Source organism: Alligator mississippiensis, chromosome 2 (assembly GCF_030867095.1).
Source record: "Alligator mississippiensis isolate rAllMis1 chromosome 2, rAllMis1, whole genome shotgun sequence".
Classification (NCBI taxonomy): domain Eukaryota; kingdom Metazoa; phylum Chordata; order Crocodylia; family Alligatoridae; genus Alligator; species Alligator mississippiensis.
Genome location: NC_081825.1, coordinates 192694056 through 192712692, shown reverse-complemented (window position 1 = coordinate 192712692; position 18637 = coordinate 192694056). Strand labels below are relative to the sequence as shown.

Below are 18637 nucleotides of genomic sequence, written 5' to 3'. Positions count from 1 at the left end.
CCTTCTTTCTCTGACACTGTTACCAGAGATGTGTATGGGAAATGGCTAAAGTTATATTAACCTCCAGCCCAACAAAGGCTCCAGCAAATGTGATGTCTTCACATCTGAGCACACTCAAGAGCAGCACTTCCTACCCCATATTTTGTGAAACAGAAAGAGAACCTCCCCACCTGCTTCACAGAGTAATGGGATATTGCCAGCCCAGGCCAAGTGGCAGAAGTTTGGCAAAAACAGAAGCCCCTCAAATCTGTTTCTGGGAAACTGCAGTGCACCTTTGTAGATGTGACTGATCAGTAAACTAAAAGAAGCAGTCAACATGTCCAGCTACACCAGACATGAGATCAAATTGAACAGGTCACAAGGTCTAAAGAGAAATACTATAAAAGTGGGCCTCAAAATAAATTTTCAAATAAATAACCATGTCTTTAGATACCATGACATTAACAAAAATATATCTATTATAATAAAACTAATCTAATACATTTCATTACATTACATCACTACTACCAACATTTTAAAGCTAAATTACTTAGATAAAATTGTAAAAACCAAGCCGCCTTGCGAGTGAAGACCATAAATTAAAGAGAGCAGAAAACCAGATAGTGGCAAGCAGCATCCCACGATGGTGAGGGAAACAAGATTAAGAAATCCTCCCTTCCAGAATTCTACCTTGCACAATGATATAGATCCCATCTGATTGATACCTTCCAGTTCACAAGAGAGCAAATTCAGTCCAGTTCCCAAAGTTTAAGTGAGACAAAGTTGAATAAATCACAGGATAATATGTAGGATCATGGGAACATAGGCCAGGAAGGAACCTTATAAAGTCATCTAGTCCAGCTTCCTGCTCAAGGTAGTATCATCCCCTACTAAAAAAATCCCACCCAAGTGTCTGTCTAACCCAGGGGTGGGCAAAATGTGGCCCACAGGCTGGATGCAGCCCACCAAGCCATTCTATCCAGCCCGCAGGGCCCCTTAATATTAATTTTCTAATTTTTTTTATCTGCCCTGGGCTGCCTGTCATGTGGCCCTCGATGGCTTGCCAAAACTCAGTAAGCAGCCCTCCACCCAAAATAATTGCCCACCCCAGTCTAACCTTGTCTTCAGTATTCTACAACTTATCTAAGCACCCGTTCCAGTACTTCACTGCCCTTATACTGAGAAAGGTCTTAATCTCCAAGATAATTTTTCTCTACCAGTTTTTGAGGGCATTGCTCCCTCTTCTGCCCCCTGCAGCCACAGAGGAAAGTTTATCTCCATCTTCTCTATGATGTCCCTTCAGGTATTTGAACAAAAAAGGAACAAGTTCCTTCCTTAGTTCTCATTGCCAGACTAAGTAATCCTTATTCTTTCAGCCTTTCCTCATAACCCATGTTTCCCAGGCCTCTAATAATTGTTGTTGTTTTCCTCTTGATTCTTCCCAATCTGTCCATATCCTTCTTGAAGTGTGGGGTCCAAAACTGGACACAGTGCTCCACGTGAGGCCTCACCAATGGTAAATAGAGTAGAAGAATCACTTCCCTTGATTTGCAAGCAACACTCCTATTAATACAACCCAGGATGTTATTGGCCCTTGTAGGCTGCTATGAGCAGATCATAGCAGGGTATGTTTGATCAAGCTAGTTGCGCTGACCAGCTTTACTTTTGCTGCTGGCTTTAGCCAAGTACCCACTGTTCAGGGCCCTTGCCTTGTAATATGACTTTTTGCTTTATTTATTATGTTTAAATGATAGTAGTATTGAATTGATAAACCTCTAGGATTGTATGAGCAACTAAGACTGTGCTCGTTCCCTGCTTGACATGAGATGAACTTCGTATGGCCTGTGTATGTGAGCGTCTGTGTGAGAGGGTAAATGGTGAAAGAATGGTAACTATTTGCATGAAAACAAAAAAAATGTAACTGATTGTATAAGCAACAAGGCACTAAGGTGCTTAATTAGTTTACCAGACAGTAAACTAATTAAGCTAATTAATGAGTGGCTGAAGAACTCATTTGTGATCAGGTGCAAAGAAGAAGGAATTTTGCATATCCTGCCATTTGACTTACACAATACTTCAAGGCAGAGATACGAACTACAATGCTTCCAAGACACAATGCTTCAAGGCAAAGATCAAGACTGAAATACCAACTCTGAGATAACCAGCTTTACTGGAATTACCTCATTGGAGATGCACTGGAATGACCTCAAATTGAGATAACCAGAAGAAACAACCTCTTATTAGAGACAGCATGGAAAAACCCCCAATGCTGAACAAAGACTTGAAATCCCTATAAAAAAAAGTAAGATACAGACAGGCCCAGATGGGGAATCCACTCTCTGCAACCTCATGGAGCACAGGCATGCATGCCTGTGTACCACCACCCCCCGCTCATATCCTCAATAAGCCTGGACCCAAGCCATCCAGTGCTAATATTTAGTAACATCTGCTGGTAACTATAACACCTTACTGGAGTGGTTTTGTCTGCATGTATGTCTGGTGTGTCCAAGCTTATGTATCTGCTTCATGTCACCAATAAACATGGCATTTTGCCTTATCCCCCTTTTTAAGGTCTCACTCTTAATTTGACCTATTGGCAATTTTAAGTAACAGCCTCTGCTGCAGCTAGGCTAGTGGATAATATCCAGAGGCCACCCCAGGCTTGTTAGCAATGCAAAGCAAACAAAGGATGTTAAACAAATAAGTTAGCTCTTAGCTGTCTTCTAGCTGTTCTTCCAGGCTTCACCCTCTGGCTGCCTCTTATCTTTCAGAGGCTTTGCAGAGCCTGCAGGCTTCTGTAACAAAGCTAATGAGAGAGAAAGAGAGACCTTGCTGGTAGCTTCTTAACCCCTAGCAACTCCAAGCTCCAGGCAGCCTACTCATCTTAAGGCTTCTTTCACTGTCTTTTATCCTTCCCACCCTGGGCTCATGTAGCTAATCCTCTCTCACTCCCCACACCCGTTAGCTGCCTTGCTGTCCTGTCACTGCTGCAGCACTCTGGGCAATAGGTAAGGAAATGGTGGTAGCCAGGGGGAAGCTGCAGATGGTCAGGAGCCTGGAGCATGGGGACCAGGTCAGTGGAAGCATGGCATGTAGAGCCCAGGTCAGAGGGAGCATGGGGCCTGGGCTGGCCCAGTTCCATTGCGCAGGGCTCCCTGAAGATCATGTGCATCTCCCAGGACTTGCACACTGCTGGGGGGAGCCCTACATAATGGAGCTGGTGGCCTTCCCTGCTCTCTGCTACTATGTGTAGCTCCTGGGACTCTTCTGGGAGTGGTGGGGAGTTGTGCGTGATGGAGCCAGGCTGGCTTGGCTCTGCTCCCTGCCACCCCAGCTGAGTCCCAGGAGCTGCACATGGCAGCAGGAAGAAGGGCCAGAATGCCAGCTCCATCAAATGGGGTTCCCCCCGCCCTGTGGCACACAGTTCTGGCCAAGCCCTGGGAGCTGCATGTGAGCCATGGGGAGTCCCATGTGATGAAACTGGGCCGGCCTAGCCCTGCTCCCTGCTTGCAGCTCCCAGGGCTTGGCTTGAGCCATGTACCTCCAGGGGGGTCTGCATGCTACGGGCCCATGAGTGCCTTGAGGGTCCACTGCTGCCTGCTGCTGCTGCTGCCACCAGTGGCAGTGGGGTTGTGTGCTGTGGGCAGGGTGTGGGGGGACATCCGCAGCCCTTCATACCAACACCCTCACACACACACCCCACACCCACACCCTCCACCACAACCACCCTATATACCCCCTGACACACAGCCATCCTCTGGCAAACCCCACACCAACCCATACACCCACCCACACACACCCCCTGAACCCCACAAACCCCACACTCACCCACTCTACCACACCCCACACACTCCTCCAACCTCCACCACAATATACAAGAGCAAGACTTAATTTTGAGCTATTATCTAATCACCTCTATATACACTGCACAAACGCATGTAAATCAGGACAAAAATATTTTTTGATATAAAATTTAAATGAGTTACAGTGGATGTTTGATTTTTTTAGTATATGATTTGGGTTTTTCTCCAGTTCCAGGATGGCAAACCGCCCCCCCCCGCCCCAATCCCCATCCCTCACAAAGGAGTACTTCTGGGGGCAAGGGAAGGGACTTCTGGTAGCAAAGGTCAGGGGATAGAGGTGGGATTACTGGTCCCAAGATGGCAACTGGAGCAGAGCTCCTGCCAAGGAGCAGGGCTTCCCTTGTGGCCCTTGACAGCTGACCAAAACTCATTAAGCAGCCCTCCAGTCAAAATAATTGCCCGCCTCTTCTCCAGAGCGTCTACAGCTCCATCAAATTTAGCGTCATCTGCCAATTTGCTAACTGTGCACTCAGTCCCTTCATCCAAACCATTAATGAAAATGATAAACAATACTGCATCCAGAAGAGACCCATGGGGAATCTCACTCAATACTTCCTCCCATCAGGGAGCCATTGAAGAGTACTTATTGAGCATGATGATCCAACCATTTATGCTTCCTCCTTACAGTTCTTTCATTTACTCTGTATTTCCTTAGCTTATTAACAGAACTGTCATGGGAGGCCATGTCAAAAGTTTTACTAAATCAAGGTATATCATATCCACTACTCTTCCCCAATCCACAGAGCCTTTCCTTATACAAGGAACTCAGATTAGCCTGGCATGACTTGCTCTTATTAAATTCATACTGGCTGTTTCTGATCACATTGTTTTCCTCTAGGTGCTTCAAAATAGATTTCTGCAGGACCAGTTCTATGATTTTTCCAGGTATCAGGGTCAGTCTCACTTGTCTGTAATTCCTTAGATCCACTTTCTTCTTTTTCTTAAAGGTGGGCACCATATTTGCCCTTTTCCAAATATTCAGCCTCTACAAGCTCTCAAAGGGCATTTGTACATGACACATTAAAGCAGGTTAAATGCCTTTTTGCACCACTTTAATGGCATTGCTGTTTACACATTCGGTGGTGTATTGCACATTAATTCCAGCAGCTGTAGTATATTCAGCAGCGTAATGCACCTTAAATGACTTTGGGACACAGCAAATGACTTTGGGGCTCAGCAAACTAAAACACCTTTGAGGAGTTTTAGTTTTCTACCCTACAGCTGAGGAGGGAAGCATTGGGTTCCATGCAGCTCAGGGTCTGTGCAAGCAGCCTATTCAGGCAGCCTGGCAGCAGCCCAGGAAGGCAGGCTCCACTGAAGAAAAAAAAAAAAGCAGTGAGCCTGATCTTTTTTTTTCCCCAGAGCCTGCCTGCCTGCCTGCCTGAGCTGCGCAGGGCCTAGTGCTTCCCTCAGCGACTGCAATGCCCTCTGGGACTGCCTTAGCCAGGTGCCTGCAGGTGGGTGCTGCCTGGGGAGTGACACCAGCCCCTTCCCACAGCTCAGGCATCTCTCGGTCTGCTGGCAGCTTGCCCTCCCCTCCCTGCCACTGAAGAGGCAGGTAAGGATTGGGTGTGTACATGCCATGGGGGTTTACTTTGCCTGCTTCAATTTATGGAGAATTAAACCCCTGTGTTATGTACAAATACCACTAGGGTCTATCCCATCCACCCCTACTGACTGGAATGCATATAGCTTTTCAAAATAACCCCTAGCCTATTCTTTTACTATTCTAAGCTTTTCCTGTCCTTCTCTATCTTTGCTGCCAACTGTGCTCATCATCTAGTGGCTGACTTGATTCATGAAGACTGAAATAAAAAGGTGTTAAATATTACAGCCATCATGCATCACCTGCAACTTGATTGCTTTCCACATGTAGTATGGGACCTGCACTTACTTCTAATATACTTGTAGAATCACTTTTTATTATTGTCTTTTAGATCCCTTGCCAGTTGCATCTCTCATAATCCCTTGGCTTTCCCAATTTTCTGCCTGCACACCCATACAATACACTTATACTCCTCCCTAGAGTATGATAACTTTACACATTTTGTATTATAGTTCCTGGGCCCATCTGACCTGTGGCAGGGCTTTGGGGATGAAAGTGGAAGGGCTTTGTATGCCGGGCTTCACATGCCAGGTCATTCATTCTTGGCCTATGCTTCATTCTGAGCATTGGCAACATCGATGCGGAGTGGCCGAGACCCATTCTGTCCATATCGCATAAGGAGGCCAAGGCTCCTTAGGCAGAAGGCTGCCCAGCTAAGCTGCTCCATTTGTGTAGGGATGTGTGTTGTACTCATGAAGGGAAAGGCCCTGAATGCAGGGCTGCCCACAGCCTGTTCTGGCTGGACAGAGGTACACGTTCTTAAAGGGTTGAAGCTTTTTTCTCCCACCCACCAGCCCACCCCTATGTAAGTGTAGCTTAGGCAGGCTCCTGAGCCTACTGGACCAGTGGCAAGGCTTTAGGGTGCAAAGTTGCAGGGCTATGACGTGGGTGCCCAGGCCTCAGATAGGAAATGCGTAATGAAGGTGTTATTAAGGCTTATTATTGTGATTGACTTAACCTTAAGAGAGGATGGCAAGGTTTCAGGTTGGAAAGTTGAAGGGCCAGGTGTGCTGGGTCATGCATTCTGGTCTCAGCAAACTGTGGCTGGGGCATGGAGCAGAGCCTGAGGCTTGGCCTCAATCTATAGCAAGGCTGCCCAGCACCAAGGAGAGGAGTATGAGGAAGCTGGCTAGGCTTCCTGCTGTACCTCATTGGTTACTGTGCTGCCCTTGTCAGCCCAAGGTCTTAGGTTTAAGATTGCTGACTGTCTTGATTTGTTGGCCATCAAAGAAGTTTGTCTGTATTTGCTCCCTTTTCAGAAGGGGTGTGTCTGAAATGCCCAACATCCATCCTGCATAATGAGACTGAGCCAGAAGGCTGCCCAGTCGAGCTGCTCCATGCGTGCTGGGATGCATGTTCTACCAGGGAGGGGAAAGGCTGTGAGTGTAGGACTGCCCATGGTCTGTTCTGGCTAGGCAGAGGTGCCCCTTCTCAAGGGCCAAAGGCTTTTTTCCTCCTCTGCCCCATTGTAAGCATGGCTTGGATAAGAAATCCTTCCTTCAAGAACGGTTACTTTCCCAAGAATATCAATTCCAACTAAATAATATCTCCCCAGTCAGTCATAGATTAAGGTTTATTGGGGCCCTGGGCAAACAGAAAATTGGAGGTGCTTCACACCCCAATACATTCATGCCACTCTTTCTCCCCCCACCCTGGAGCTGGCACCCAGGTCCTGGGAGCTAAACACCAGCAAGGGCAGGGGCCCCTTCCCCTCCTGGTGCTTCTGCTGCCAAGGGTGGGACAGGTCTCTGTCCCCCGCAGGGGAGGCTGAATGGACCTGGCTGGGCAGGGGATGGGGTGGTATATGCCTGCCTTTCCTCCTTGCTCCCCATTCCCCCTCCCTTCCCCTTTCCCCCACAACGGCCATAGTGGAGCGGAGGAGGGCACAGACGTGGGCTGCCCACTGTGGGCTTGGGGTCTCTGCTCTGCTACCTTTGTTCTGGGGGTCCCACGCTGACTGTGTCCCACTGCATACCTGACAGTGGGAGGCACAACTCACTGTCCCCACTGCTGCCAGGCAGGTAGGGGGCATACAGCTGACATGGGGCTTTAGAAGGGAAGGCAGCACAATGGAGAGCCCTGAGCCCACAGCAGGCAGCCCACATCCATCCTGCACACAAATATGGGTGGGAGGACATGGCTCCTCCCCTGCCTCCCTAGGGGGGTGGTTGTGCAGCAGCAGGGAGCTGCCCACCCCCCTTGTACACCCTGGATGAGCTGCCTGTGGCTCCGTCCTGCTTCCCACCCTGGCCCTGTATCCCATGCACTGTCCTACACGGGCAGCACCCCCAACCCCTGCCCTACTTCTTCCTTCCCTCACTGTGGGGACCTTGATCTGCCCCCCCACACCACTTCTCTCCCCCATGCCCCTTCACCTCCATAGACTTACCTGCAAGGACCTGCTCTCCATGCTGCCCAGCTGTATTCCTGGCCATGTTTATGCACACGATACCCCCTGCATCTTGCTCCCAGCAGCCCCAAGCAGGACTTCTTGCAGGCTAGAATACTGCTCACCTGCAAGGGGAAACCTGCCATTTCCCAAGAAAACCCAGGCACCCAGGGGTCCCCTGATTAGCTGGGGCCCCTGGACCCAGGCCCCATGGGCCTGTGTGTTAATTCGCCTCTGTTCCCAGTGCATGAAAGCACTGGATCAGTCCAACCTAAAAGCCTCAGTGAAACCCCTATTTGAATAAAAGCAATCTGTGACTGTTTCCTAGAATATCAGAATTAGCAAATTCAAGAAGACCTGGTTCCAGACTATGGGCCACCCATCTCCCCATTTTCAGTTTCCCCAGTTGGTAAAGGTAATGATCTATATTGTGTTGTCATGGATAGCCAGATAGATTCTGGGATGTGTGGTTTTGTTTTTGTTATTTTTGTTTGGAGTATAAGTAGTAAAATACTGGGCTGTAGGCTTCTCTTATATCTTTTATGAGTTGCCAATCTGCCAGTTCACCTGTAATCTCGGAGGCAGGCTGCAGCTCAGTGGTTGGCTTGCTGGCCTCATGAGCCCAAGATTACTATCTTCCTGGGCCTGGAGCCCACTTCACTGCACATGGATTTCAGTTTTTATTGTTGCGGTTGCTGTGATCTCTTAGGCTATATCTTATTAGAACCAGGTACAGACCATTACACTTTTGCCGGCATAAGTGATCAGAAACTGGTTTATACCCATAACGGAATAGAAGTTTGGCGCACAAAACTGGTCTATACCTGTAACAGAGCAGAAGTTTGGTGCACAGAGACTGGTTTAAAAATGGCAGAACCCAGTCTGAGATTTGTAGCCCCCCCGCCCCAACAAAGGGTGAATGTGTGTTCTGTTCATTACCAATCTAAACTATGCCACTTATAGACAACCATATAACATAGGTCGATTCTGCCTTGGGCTTTTTGAATGTTTGTACCTAGGCTAGGAGCCCAGGGGTGAAGGATGTGCAGGCTTGATGCTCTGTAGCTTATCGGCTGGGTGCTGAAGTGATACGAGTTCAAGACTATTCTCTTCCTCCTCTTGCTGGGCAGACACATGCTCTGCTTTTCAGAGGCTTTGCTACCAGGGCTGTCAAGCTGCTATTTTTCCTTCACTCCAAGTGTAGCTCAGTCTCCTGAGAGTACCTGACTAATGGTACAACTCCAGGATTCTACATTATACAGGCACGTCTACAAGAGATGCTTAATGTACAGAAGACTAATTCTACTGCGCATTAGTGTGACTGACAAAAACCATGCTAATGTGCTAATGCACAGTAGACTTAATCTAATGCACATTAATGTCACGTAAAAAGCATGAATCTGTGCTAATGCACATTAGCGCCGATTACGGCGCACTTAGTACCTGTTATTACAGGTAGTAAACTTAATGCACCGTAATTACAATGCATTAATAAATGTGTAGATGCGCTCACTGATGAACTGTGTTTGTCAGTGGCTGGCTCTGGCCAAAATGTTTCTGTCAGGCCAAGCAGTGACTGAAGGGGGTTGGGCATGTTGTAGAAAACTGACAGCCTAAGAAGGGGTAGGGTTGGGAAGTGAGCTTCCCTACACATAGTCTCATGGTTTCCTTGCCCAAGCCTGTGAGTTCAAGATTCTACTCTGCCTTGCATAGAGGAAGGGGCAGCATGTGGCTTCTGGGGGTCTTTTATTTTATGGTGTGGGGTGCTGATATCCTCTTCCTGTTGCTGGTGCACAGGCTTGGTGCGCTGTAGCTCAGGGACTGGGCTTTCGGGATGGCAGGGGAAGCAACATGAATCTAAGGCTGTCTTCATCCCCTTTTGCTGGATAGAGTGCCTGCTCTGCTCTGCATTCCTGCCAGGACTGCCAAGCTTCTCTTTTCCCCCACAACCCAAGCAGAGCTCAGATCAGCTCCCATAGATGAATCTAGGATTTTGAAAAAATGTGTGTGGGAAATGTGATCAGTGCCACAGAGACAGCTGAAACTCCACCCCCCAGCTCCCTGCATCAAACCTAGTATTAATAGGTGTCAGACATAAACAGGAGACAAAGAAAGACTGGAAATGCTTGTCCCTTGAGACATTCCTCTAGGTAAAGTTGGACATTGCAGAACAACATGCAATGACTTCCACAAGATTTAGTGTTGTCCTGTGGGTGGTATCAACATATCAGTGTGAAACAGAGCAGTATTCATAATGAAATTCATTATTAGCATTCAATATTGTTAACAGCATGAGGTGGACAGTGATATTTAAATACTCTTGAGAATGTCTTCTGTGCTTTTAATAGTACTGCTTGGTCAAGAGTGTGTAGGTTTGTATCACGTATCTTTCTCCAGCAGTGACATCAAAAATAGTACAAAGCGTCATTTGCTACAGACAGTCAATGAAACATCCAACAAACATCTTGAATGTGCTTCTCATACTGTCACTGGACCCAGTACTGAAATGCCTTCTCAGTCTTTACTCCTCAAACAAAGTTCCCATTGATCTTAGTGGGAGCTTCACTTGAGTTATGTACTGGAGAACCGAGCCCTTTAGATTAAAAACCCTTTCACCACTGCCTTCAAAATAAATCTATATCTGACTGAGGTTAGAGAACTGGGGCAATCTTGGGCCAATCTGGAGCCCACTGAAGTCGATAGAAGTCTTTCTACCAACTCCAATGGGATTTAGATCAGGCCTGTTGTGCTTTTATATATTATGGGCATGACATGTTTTCCTTTCCAAAGGGAGCAATTGGATATGATTGAATACAGGTCAGAATGTGAGTCCAAAATGCACAGAACACCTAGTTTTGCAATTTGGAGTAAGTATAAATATAACTTTAGAGGTAGCAGGGAGAGAAATGCCATCCTTTTAATTTTTCTGTGGGTTATTCTCATGAAGTGCCTGTTATTTCCCTATGAATCCCCATGAAGCTCCTGTGGCTGTCATCACTCACTTCCAACTTCTACCTAACAGGTGGGGGTGGTGTGGGTGTTAAGGCGCATGGTTAGCAGCCCAGAAGTTGCAAATTTGAGGTCACAGCAAAAGTGCTCACAGCGTGGCCTGTCAGAGTCCAACAAATCTGCTAAATACCTGATCATAAGGACATGAAAAAAGGAAGAAACTTCTACCTAGTTGGCAATAAAACAAGATCTTAGTTTGGTTGCTCCCAACCCCATTGTGTTGGCTGCCAAGGGAAGATCCCTTGCATGAGGGAGCACCATAGGGGAATGATGGCCCTTCAGCTGAACAGCGGTCGCTTGGGGCCTGGTATCAGTTCAGTTTTCATTGCTAAAGATCCAGTTTTGATGGAGTCAGACATCTGCTAGTGCAACTGATTCCTCTACAAGGTATTCAAACTCTGACAGATTTTCAAAACAGCACTCACAAATGGTACCCAGGCATGCCCTTCTTCAGAAACGTCCTGACCCTATGCCTCCATTTTCATAGTATATGAATGCTTCAGTCCTGTGGTTATCTTCCTAACACCTCTGTGCTGTTACCTCTGTGTTACAGATGGGAAACAGTGACACGGGGCGCCTATACGTGTGCAGTGAAGCTTCTCTGCTGCAGTGTAATTACAGTGTTGGAGCAGACTCAATTAAGTGAGCCTGTTGGAGCGTGATAATTACTGTGCTCTAGCAGACTCCAGTATCAGCCTCCCTGCGCTGAAAAATGGTGGTGGGAGCACTATATCTAAAGCTTTAGTTAAAGTGCCCCTGTCGCCATTTTCAGTGTAGGGATCCTGATGCATGTGACACTGGGTGCTTTCATTGGAGTGGCTCTCTAATTAAAGCGCCCCCCCCCCCCCCCCCCGAGCACATGTATAAATGCCCTAAGAGACGGTGCCTACATAGGAATGAAACACATCAAAGGAGTAAACGTGCTGTAAGAGGTAAAAGAAGTAAAAGTGCTAATGCTGAACAAGCCAGTGTATTGACATAGCAAACTGCAGTGCAATGCAAAGATATTGGGTCAGATCCCAGAACCCTTAGAGCCTTGTCTAATTAGGACAGAAGGAATGCCACAGTGCTGGGGCTATGCTGCCTCTGGTTTGGGAACTTGCTTTGGTATCTCCAGTATTGCACTGCACGGCACCGTGCCATGTACATATATCCATGGAGACTGGAACCAAGCAAGTTAGCAACAGAAATGGGAACAGAATCAGAATTCCTATCCCACTTCAAGTATGCCCAACAGCTGCACCATGCTTTTTCCCACCATGGATTGCAAAAGGGACAGTACAAGGCAGTCAGCGCCCTTATTCTTGTCCCACTGATATTATCAGACCACTTTTATTATATGTGACAGCTGAAAGGTAGAACATCTGACAACTGTGATCACATTTCTGAACTCTGTGCAACTTAAGTTGCTTTTTTTTTGTAAACACACTCTCTGCTTTTTTTACAAATCAAGCCTGCTTTGCCAGCCGTTGTATAATAATTCATTGAGGGCTGTGCGCACATGTGTCAGTTGGTAAATAGGGGGGAAAGGGGAGCGCGAGACGGGGACGAAGAGGAGGGAAAAGCAAAAGAAAATAACTTGAACTGTCAGATTTTTAATTGTTAATTAGCAATATATTATTGACTATTAATAAACAGCCAATCATAAGACTCAGTTCCTCTAACTCCTTTCTAACAGGCCTCCCAGGAACACCTCTCTGTCACTTGTGTTGCATGCAGCACACAGCAGTATGCGTACTGGATGGATTGAGTAACTCTGATCGTATTACACCCAGCCAGCATTCTCTGGGTTGGCTTCTATAAAGGGCAGACAGATTCTGAATTGGTCTTGCTGATTTTATACAGCTGATTACTGTTCATGAGTCCCAGCTTTATTTATTTCTTAACCATCCCATCCATCTTTTAGGTATTCAGTCATCTCACCTTGGTGAAGCCTTTGCTGTAGGGGCTCCCAACACACAGAGTTCACTCCCCCTTTGCATCTGTCTTAACCCATGCCTTCTTTTTCTCTATAAGAAGCATTTTAAAATGTAATAGGTTACGGCTGCTCCTTTCCCCCACTCCCAATGTGTAGCCTCCTGTGTTTACCCGTTTTTAATATATTTTTACAGGTAATGTCTCATATTGACATTTACTGTATTTTCTAATAATATATTGTATGAATTGTCCATTTGTGCTTTGTAGCAGGGGTAAAAGGACCAAATTGGTCCCTATATCACTATCTCTTATTTAAGCACAATGTCCTTTAATTTAATTGATCAGTTTAATGTTCAAACTGATGGCCTAGTTGGGACCATTATTCTAATTGACAGTGGCTAAAAATATTTCAAAACGATGACAGAGGACTTGGCTGTCCTTCAAATCATGTTTATTATTAACCAGATTCGCTTAATTTTTTCTTATTGCCCATCTGTTAACTGGAATCTTTCCTATCCCTTCATTGCTCTAATAAGTAAACAGCCAAGTCATGGTATTGGGATTTTTTACATAAATACTGTTTGCGGGTCAGATCACGAGTTAAACAGGATTACTTGTGTGTGCAGGAGTTGCTCATGTATATAAATGTTTGCAAAACATGTAACTTCCTTTCATCATTCAGATGGCATAGCTTACTAATATTGGCAAGTTTAGTGCACTAAGAACATAGTCTTCTCCTAATGCTGTAAAAAATGTGTCCCTTCAGATTATCACCTGGGGCTACCCCCATGAATAGCTTATTTGAAAGGGACCCTAGGAGAAAAAATTCAAATGCATCACTCATGCTGGACTACTGCCATAGAAGAAAAATCATCTTGCCTCATGGTGAAATAAAGGATTTTTAATAAATAAAGAATAATAGCACTAACCTGCTATCTGGAAAGCTTGTTAAGGAAAAGTTGCTTGTTTAGTGTTAAGTGTAAATTCACAGACAATTCTGGATTTAGGGTATTATCAAATATTTTGTAAACAACTTGATGGCAAGAAAATAAAACAGTCTTTGCAAATGTTTTCTGTCCCCAGTCACTTTGAAACTTTCTGCTTTTGTTGCTTTATGATGCCCCAATATACAGTGATATGTTTCAAACCATTAAAGCACAAAATAATTTAAATGAAAAAGAAACAAAAAAGAATTCCCATTAACAGACTTGCAAAGGTTTTGATTAAATTAATTGCCCACGGAAACCTTTATTGTGAGATTCTTCTCTTTTTATATTCCTGGGGATCCTTTTCTTTGCTGTCTCTTACCCTCACATTGCTGGTTATTCAGGTGCTTTCTGCAGTGATGACATAAAAGAAAGTCCTTAAGGCAGTTCAGCTCCCCACCTTTCTGTCTTTCAGAGTACAAAGAAAATGCAGGTTATTTCTGTGGTACCAACTTCCTTGAGGAAACAAGAGGTTTGAATCTGTTTCTGAATAGAAGGTTTATTTGGCTAGTAGTCTTCCTGAAATTGCTTCTCATATAGGTCAAAACTTAAAAAAAATGTTAGAAGAACAACAGTCTCCAAGCATTTTCTGTCAATAAACATTTGTAAGTATTTATGTACCGAAATAAGGCACTATATAGACAGAAAATAATACAGGGACTCTTCAGGTCATTTGAAACTTCCCTGTGTGATATTTCATCTATGCATCTTTTAGTGATATGACAGCAGAACAGTGACAGTTGGTAAGGCGGATGTAGAAACTTCAAAGGGTTATTATATACATATGCTTTTCACGCATACCCATGAGAAACAGATCTACCGTAAATAATCTCCAAGTGAAGACTGACAGAGATGCAGTAATAGAGAGGGAGGGAAAATGATGGTGCAGTTAAACTGAATTTCACAAAAAGACTTTAATAATTAGAACAAATTTTACCATTTCCTAATAGAGCTTTTTTTCCCTTTACCAAGCTTTACATTTTAATTTTCAATTTTCCCTTGCAAATTACATATTAATGCTGTTGAACTCCAATTTTTCAAGCCTGTTATGTCTTCTCACTGTGAAACGCCTACCACACTTTAAGTGCACTTCAAAATAATATTAATAGTGGGCGTGTCTACACATACATTAATGCGCCTTTTCTAATGCACATTATATTTTGTACCTCCAATGTAAGCTACTAAATTAATGAGCATTAGGCTGCGCTAATGTGCAGTAGTGCATTTGCATGCTTTTTTAGTGATGCTTAATGCACAGTAGACTATTTTACTGCACATTAACATAATGTCATGGTTTTTTATACGACGCTTTAATCTGTAATATGCAGTAAAATAGTCTACCACGCATTAAAGCACATGTGTAGATGCGCCCATTAGGTTACGACTTTGGAAACTTGGACACATATTAACATGTTTCTAAGTATTCGTTTAGCTGGCTGTCTGGATAGCATAAGTGCAAGCCTTACTTAACCTGTGAGATTTATAGCTATTAATGATAAAAATAATGTTTCTAATGTACTGAGATTTTTATTATCGAAATTATTTCATTTTATCACAAATTCTTATTTAGTAAGTATGCAACTCTTTTCCTTTTTTTTCTTCTTTACTATTGCATGCATTTGTGCTTTGTTATACTGAAAAGTTGTGTAAAAACTGGCCACAAGACAAACTGTTTTCAAAAGAATATTGCGATAATTTTGTAAGATGCAAGGAATTCCCATACAGAGATTCGTTAAAGAGAACAATGCAACCTCACACAGAGGCCTGTGATACAGTACCATCTCATCTTTTGTGTCACCAAGACCAGTCTGCCATCTCTATTGATGCCTTATTCAGACAACATCTTCTTTGATTTCAATGGCAGTCTGCAGTGCTTATCAAGAATATGTTATAAGGATGTTATCAGGCCCCTATCGTACAAGCCCTCCACACAGAAAACTGCCATTGTTCTTAATGGGAACTCTCCAGGTGGAAGATTTGCTGGATCAGGTTAACAGGGACTGCTAAAAAAGAAAACTTAGTGAATTAATGGTGTGTTTTTTTTCATTGTATGCCTGATCTTGCATTCGGAGCACAATCAAAATCAAAGGGAGCAGGTGGAATTCGAAGTTGTGCAAAAATTAATTCATGATCAGGCCCTAAATGAAAAGGGTGCAGTCTTCACAACAATGGTATGTGCTGTGATCTGACATCCCGGAAGTAGGCTGCATTATCCTATACATCCCGCCCTTGCCTCAGAACAAAATGCTCTTGAATCATTCTTAAAACTAAAACTAAATTAAAATAAAATTAAGGGGTCTTGCTAATTGCAGGCAAATACCATTTGATATAATTTGCATCTGCTATTTCACCGTAAAAAGTATCCCGGTTGTAGCCATATTGGTCTAGAGAAAAAAGCAATCGGTACTCGTGGTAGAGATATCTTTTATTAGACCAACAAGATGTTTGCAAAAAAATTTATTTAATTGAAAACTGCCTGATGAAGGGTGTTTGTGCCTGAAAGCCTGCAAGTAAAGACAGTTCTCTGCAAACATCTTGTTGGTCTAATAAAACATATCATATCTACCATGAGTCCTGACTGCTTTTTTCATTGCAAAACACTTTCTAGGTAAGGTCTTTGATAAAATTTATACTCCCTTGTTATCTGATTGAAATCATTGGGGGATGAATTCTCACAGGTGCCCTAGCATGTTGTGGCTGGGCTTTTTGTTTGTTTGCAATCGATGAAGGTATTTTTCTTTTCCATAATTAATTTCAGTTACATAACATCAATTAATATCTGTTCTGCTTTGTAAAGACAAACCCTTTTAGAAACCATAGGTGCATCACTCGCTATCAGAAATAGAGATAACATATCCTCTTTTGAGGCACTGTAGAAGAGTTTGAAAAGATACAAAAATACGTATACAAATGACTCTCCTACTGCACTTGCAGTCAATGGATCCAGACAGTACAATATGGTCTAAATTAAATCTGTAAGTTTATTTCTGCAAGACAAAGTACCATGACTTATACAGGCACCTTCATATCCAGACTTATCTTTCTCATAAAAATTACTGCCTGACCTTTTTTATTATTATTATTTAAGTTCTGATTTGAGATTAATAATAATAACTGTTAAAGGCTTTTTCTGCATCATGATAATGTTTCTATTCAGAAAAGCAGTTAAAAACTACTGTCTGGATGACAGACATTGCAAAGCCCTAAATATTGCAACCTCCCAGGGCACATATGAAGTTACTTTTCAAGGGAAGGTCTGATTCCCATGTGGATGACTCAGTCCAAAAATGATCATGCAAATAAATGCAAGAGTCAGGATTTTTAAATTAAAACAGCAGATTAACATTTTCACCCCTCCAAGGCTGCTTTAAATCTCTCACACCTTTACAAATAATAACAGAATACAATTGTCCTGCAATAAATAACACAACACATACCTTGTGCTACCAACCGGAATAAGAAAAAATAGAGGCAGTCTCAAGAGTTGGTGCTTATTGCATGTTTTGGACACAGCCCCACCAGAGTTTCCTCTACCACGTGTGTCAGGAAGGCTCATCAGAGATGGTAAATTTGGGCTTTAACCTGACAGTTCGCTTCCTAATGGTGCCTTTAGGCGACTGTAACATGGTGTCTATGATGCTTCTGTTTTCCTCCAGCTCCCGGGCCGTGCAAGAAGGGGTGGGCACTTTCACCGTGTTGCCAAACTTGGAGTAGTCCACAGAGTATCGCCCATCTTCCTCGGCCACAACGGGCACGAACCTCTGGCCCCAGAGGATCTCGTCGGCCAGGTAAGAGGTGCGGGCTTGGGTGGTGATGCCCGTGGTCTCCACCACCCCTTCCAAGATGACGATGACTTCCAGGTCCTCCTGGTGGTTGAGGTGGAGAGGGGAGATGTCGTAGAGGGGGCTGTTCTGGTCGATGACATGGCAGACGATGAGTGGCGCCACCAGGAAGATGCTGTTGCCCCCCACCGGGTTCTCCATCTGGATGTCGATCTGGTGGAGGGGCACCACCTCGCCCTCCAAGCTGGTGGTCTTCTTCACCACCTGCATGCGGATGGTGGCGCTGATGATCATGCTCTTGCGCAGGTCGCCCACCCGCAGCATGAAGCAGAGCTTGCCCTCCCGCAGGGCGATCACGGCGTGCTTGCTGAAGATGAGGGTCTCGGCCCGGCGGTGGGCCTGCGCCGTCTTCATGAAGATGCAGCCCAGCATGATGGCGTTGATGACCAGGCCCACGATGTTCTGCACGATCAGCACCAGGATAGCGGCCGGGCACTCCTCGGTCACCATGCGCCCGCCGAACCCGATGGTCACCTGCACCTCGATGGAGAAGAGGAAGGCGGAGGTGAAGGACTGGATGCTGGTCACACAGGGCACGAAGCCCCCGGGGTCCCCGCCCCGCTCCACCTGGGTGCTGTGGTCCAGGTCACCGTGGGCGAAGGCGATGAGCCACCAGCCCATGCCGAAGAGCAGCCAGGTGCACAGGAAGGACATGGTGAAGATGAGCAGCGTGTGCGGCCACTTGAGGTCCACCAGCGTGGTGAAGACGTCCTGCAGGAAGCGGCCCTGCTCGCGGATGTTCTTGTGGGCCACGTTGCAGGCACCGTTCTTGCCCACGAAGCGGGCCCGCCGCTCCCGGGCGCGGTAGCGGGCGTGATCCGGCACATCCTCGGCCAGGCGGGTCAGCACGTACTCCTCGGGGATGATCCCCTTCCTGGACAGCATGGCTCCGCCGCGCCCGGCTCCGGCCGCCGGCTACCGCCTACCGGCGCCAGTCACCGGGCTGCAGGCGATGCCCCGCTGCCGCGGCCCAGCCCGGCCCGGCCCGGCCCCGCGCGGCGCGGCGCGGCGCGGTCCCCCCGCACGCCTCTGCCTCCCCCGGGCAC

General features: G+C 45.6%; 1 protein-coding gene across 1 annotated transcript; it reads right to left on the bottom strand.

The window, feature by feature from the left end:
• Positions 1–13649: 13649 nt before the first annotated feature.
• KCNJ11 (potassium inwardly rectifying channel subfamily J member 11) lies at positions 13650–18561 on the bottom strand. Its single transcript, XM_019476642.2, has one exon. The coding sequence runs from the start codon at positions 18474–18476 to the stop codon at positions 17292–17294; it is 1185 nt and encodes a 394-aa protein (XP_019332187.1). The 5' UTR covers positions 18477–18561; the 3' UTR covers positions 13650–17291.
• Positions 18562–18637: the final 76 nt, after the last annotated feature.

Coding starts and splice junctions, on each gene's coding strand:
- KCNJ11 (XM_019476642.2), bottom strand. CDS start 18,476: ATGCTGTCCAGGAAGGGGATCATCCCCGAGGAGTACGTGCTGACCCGC.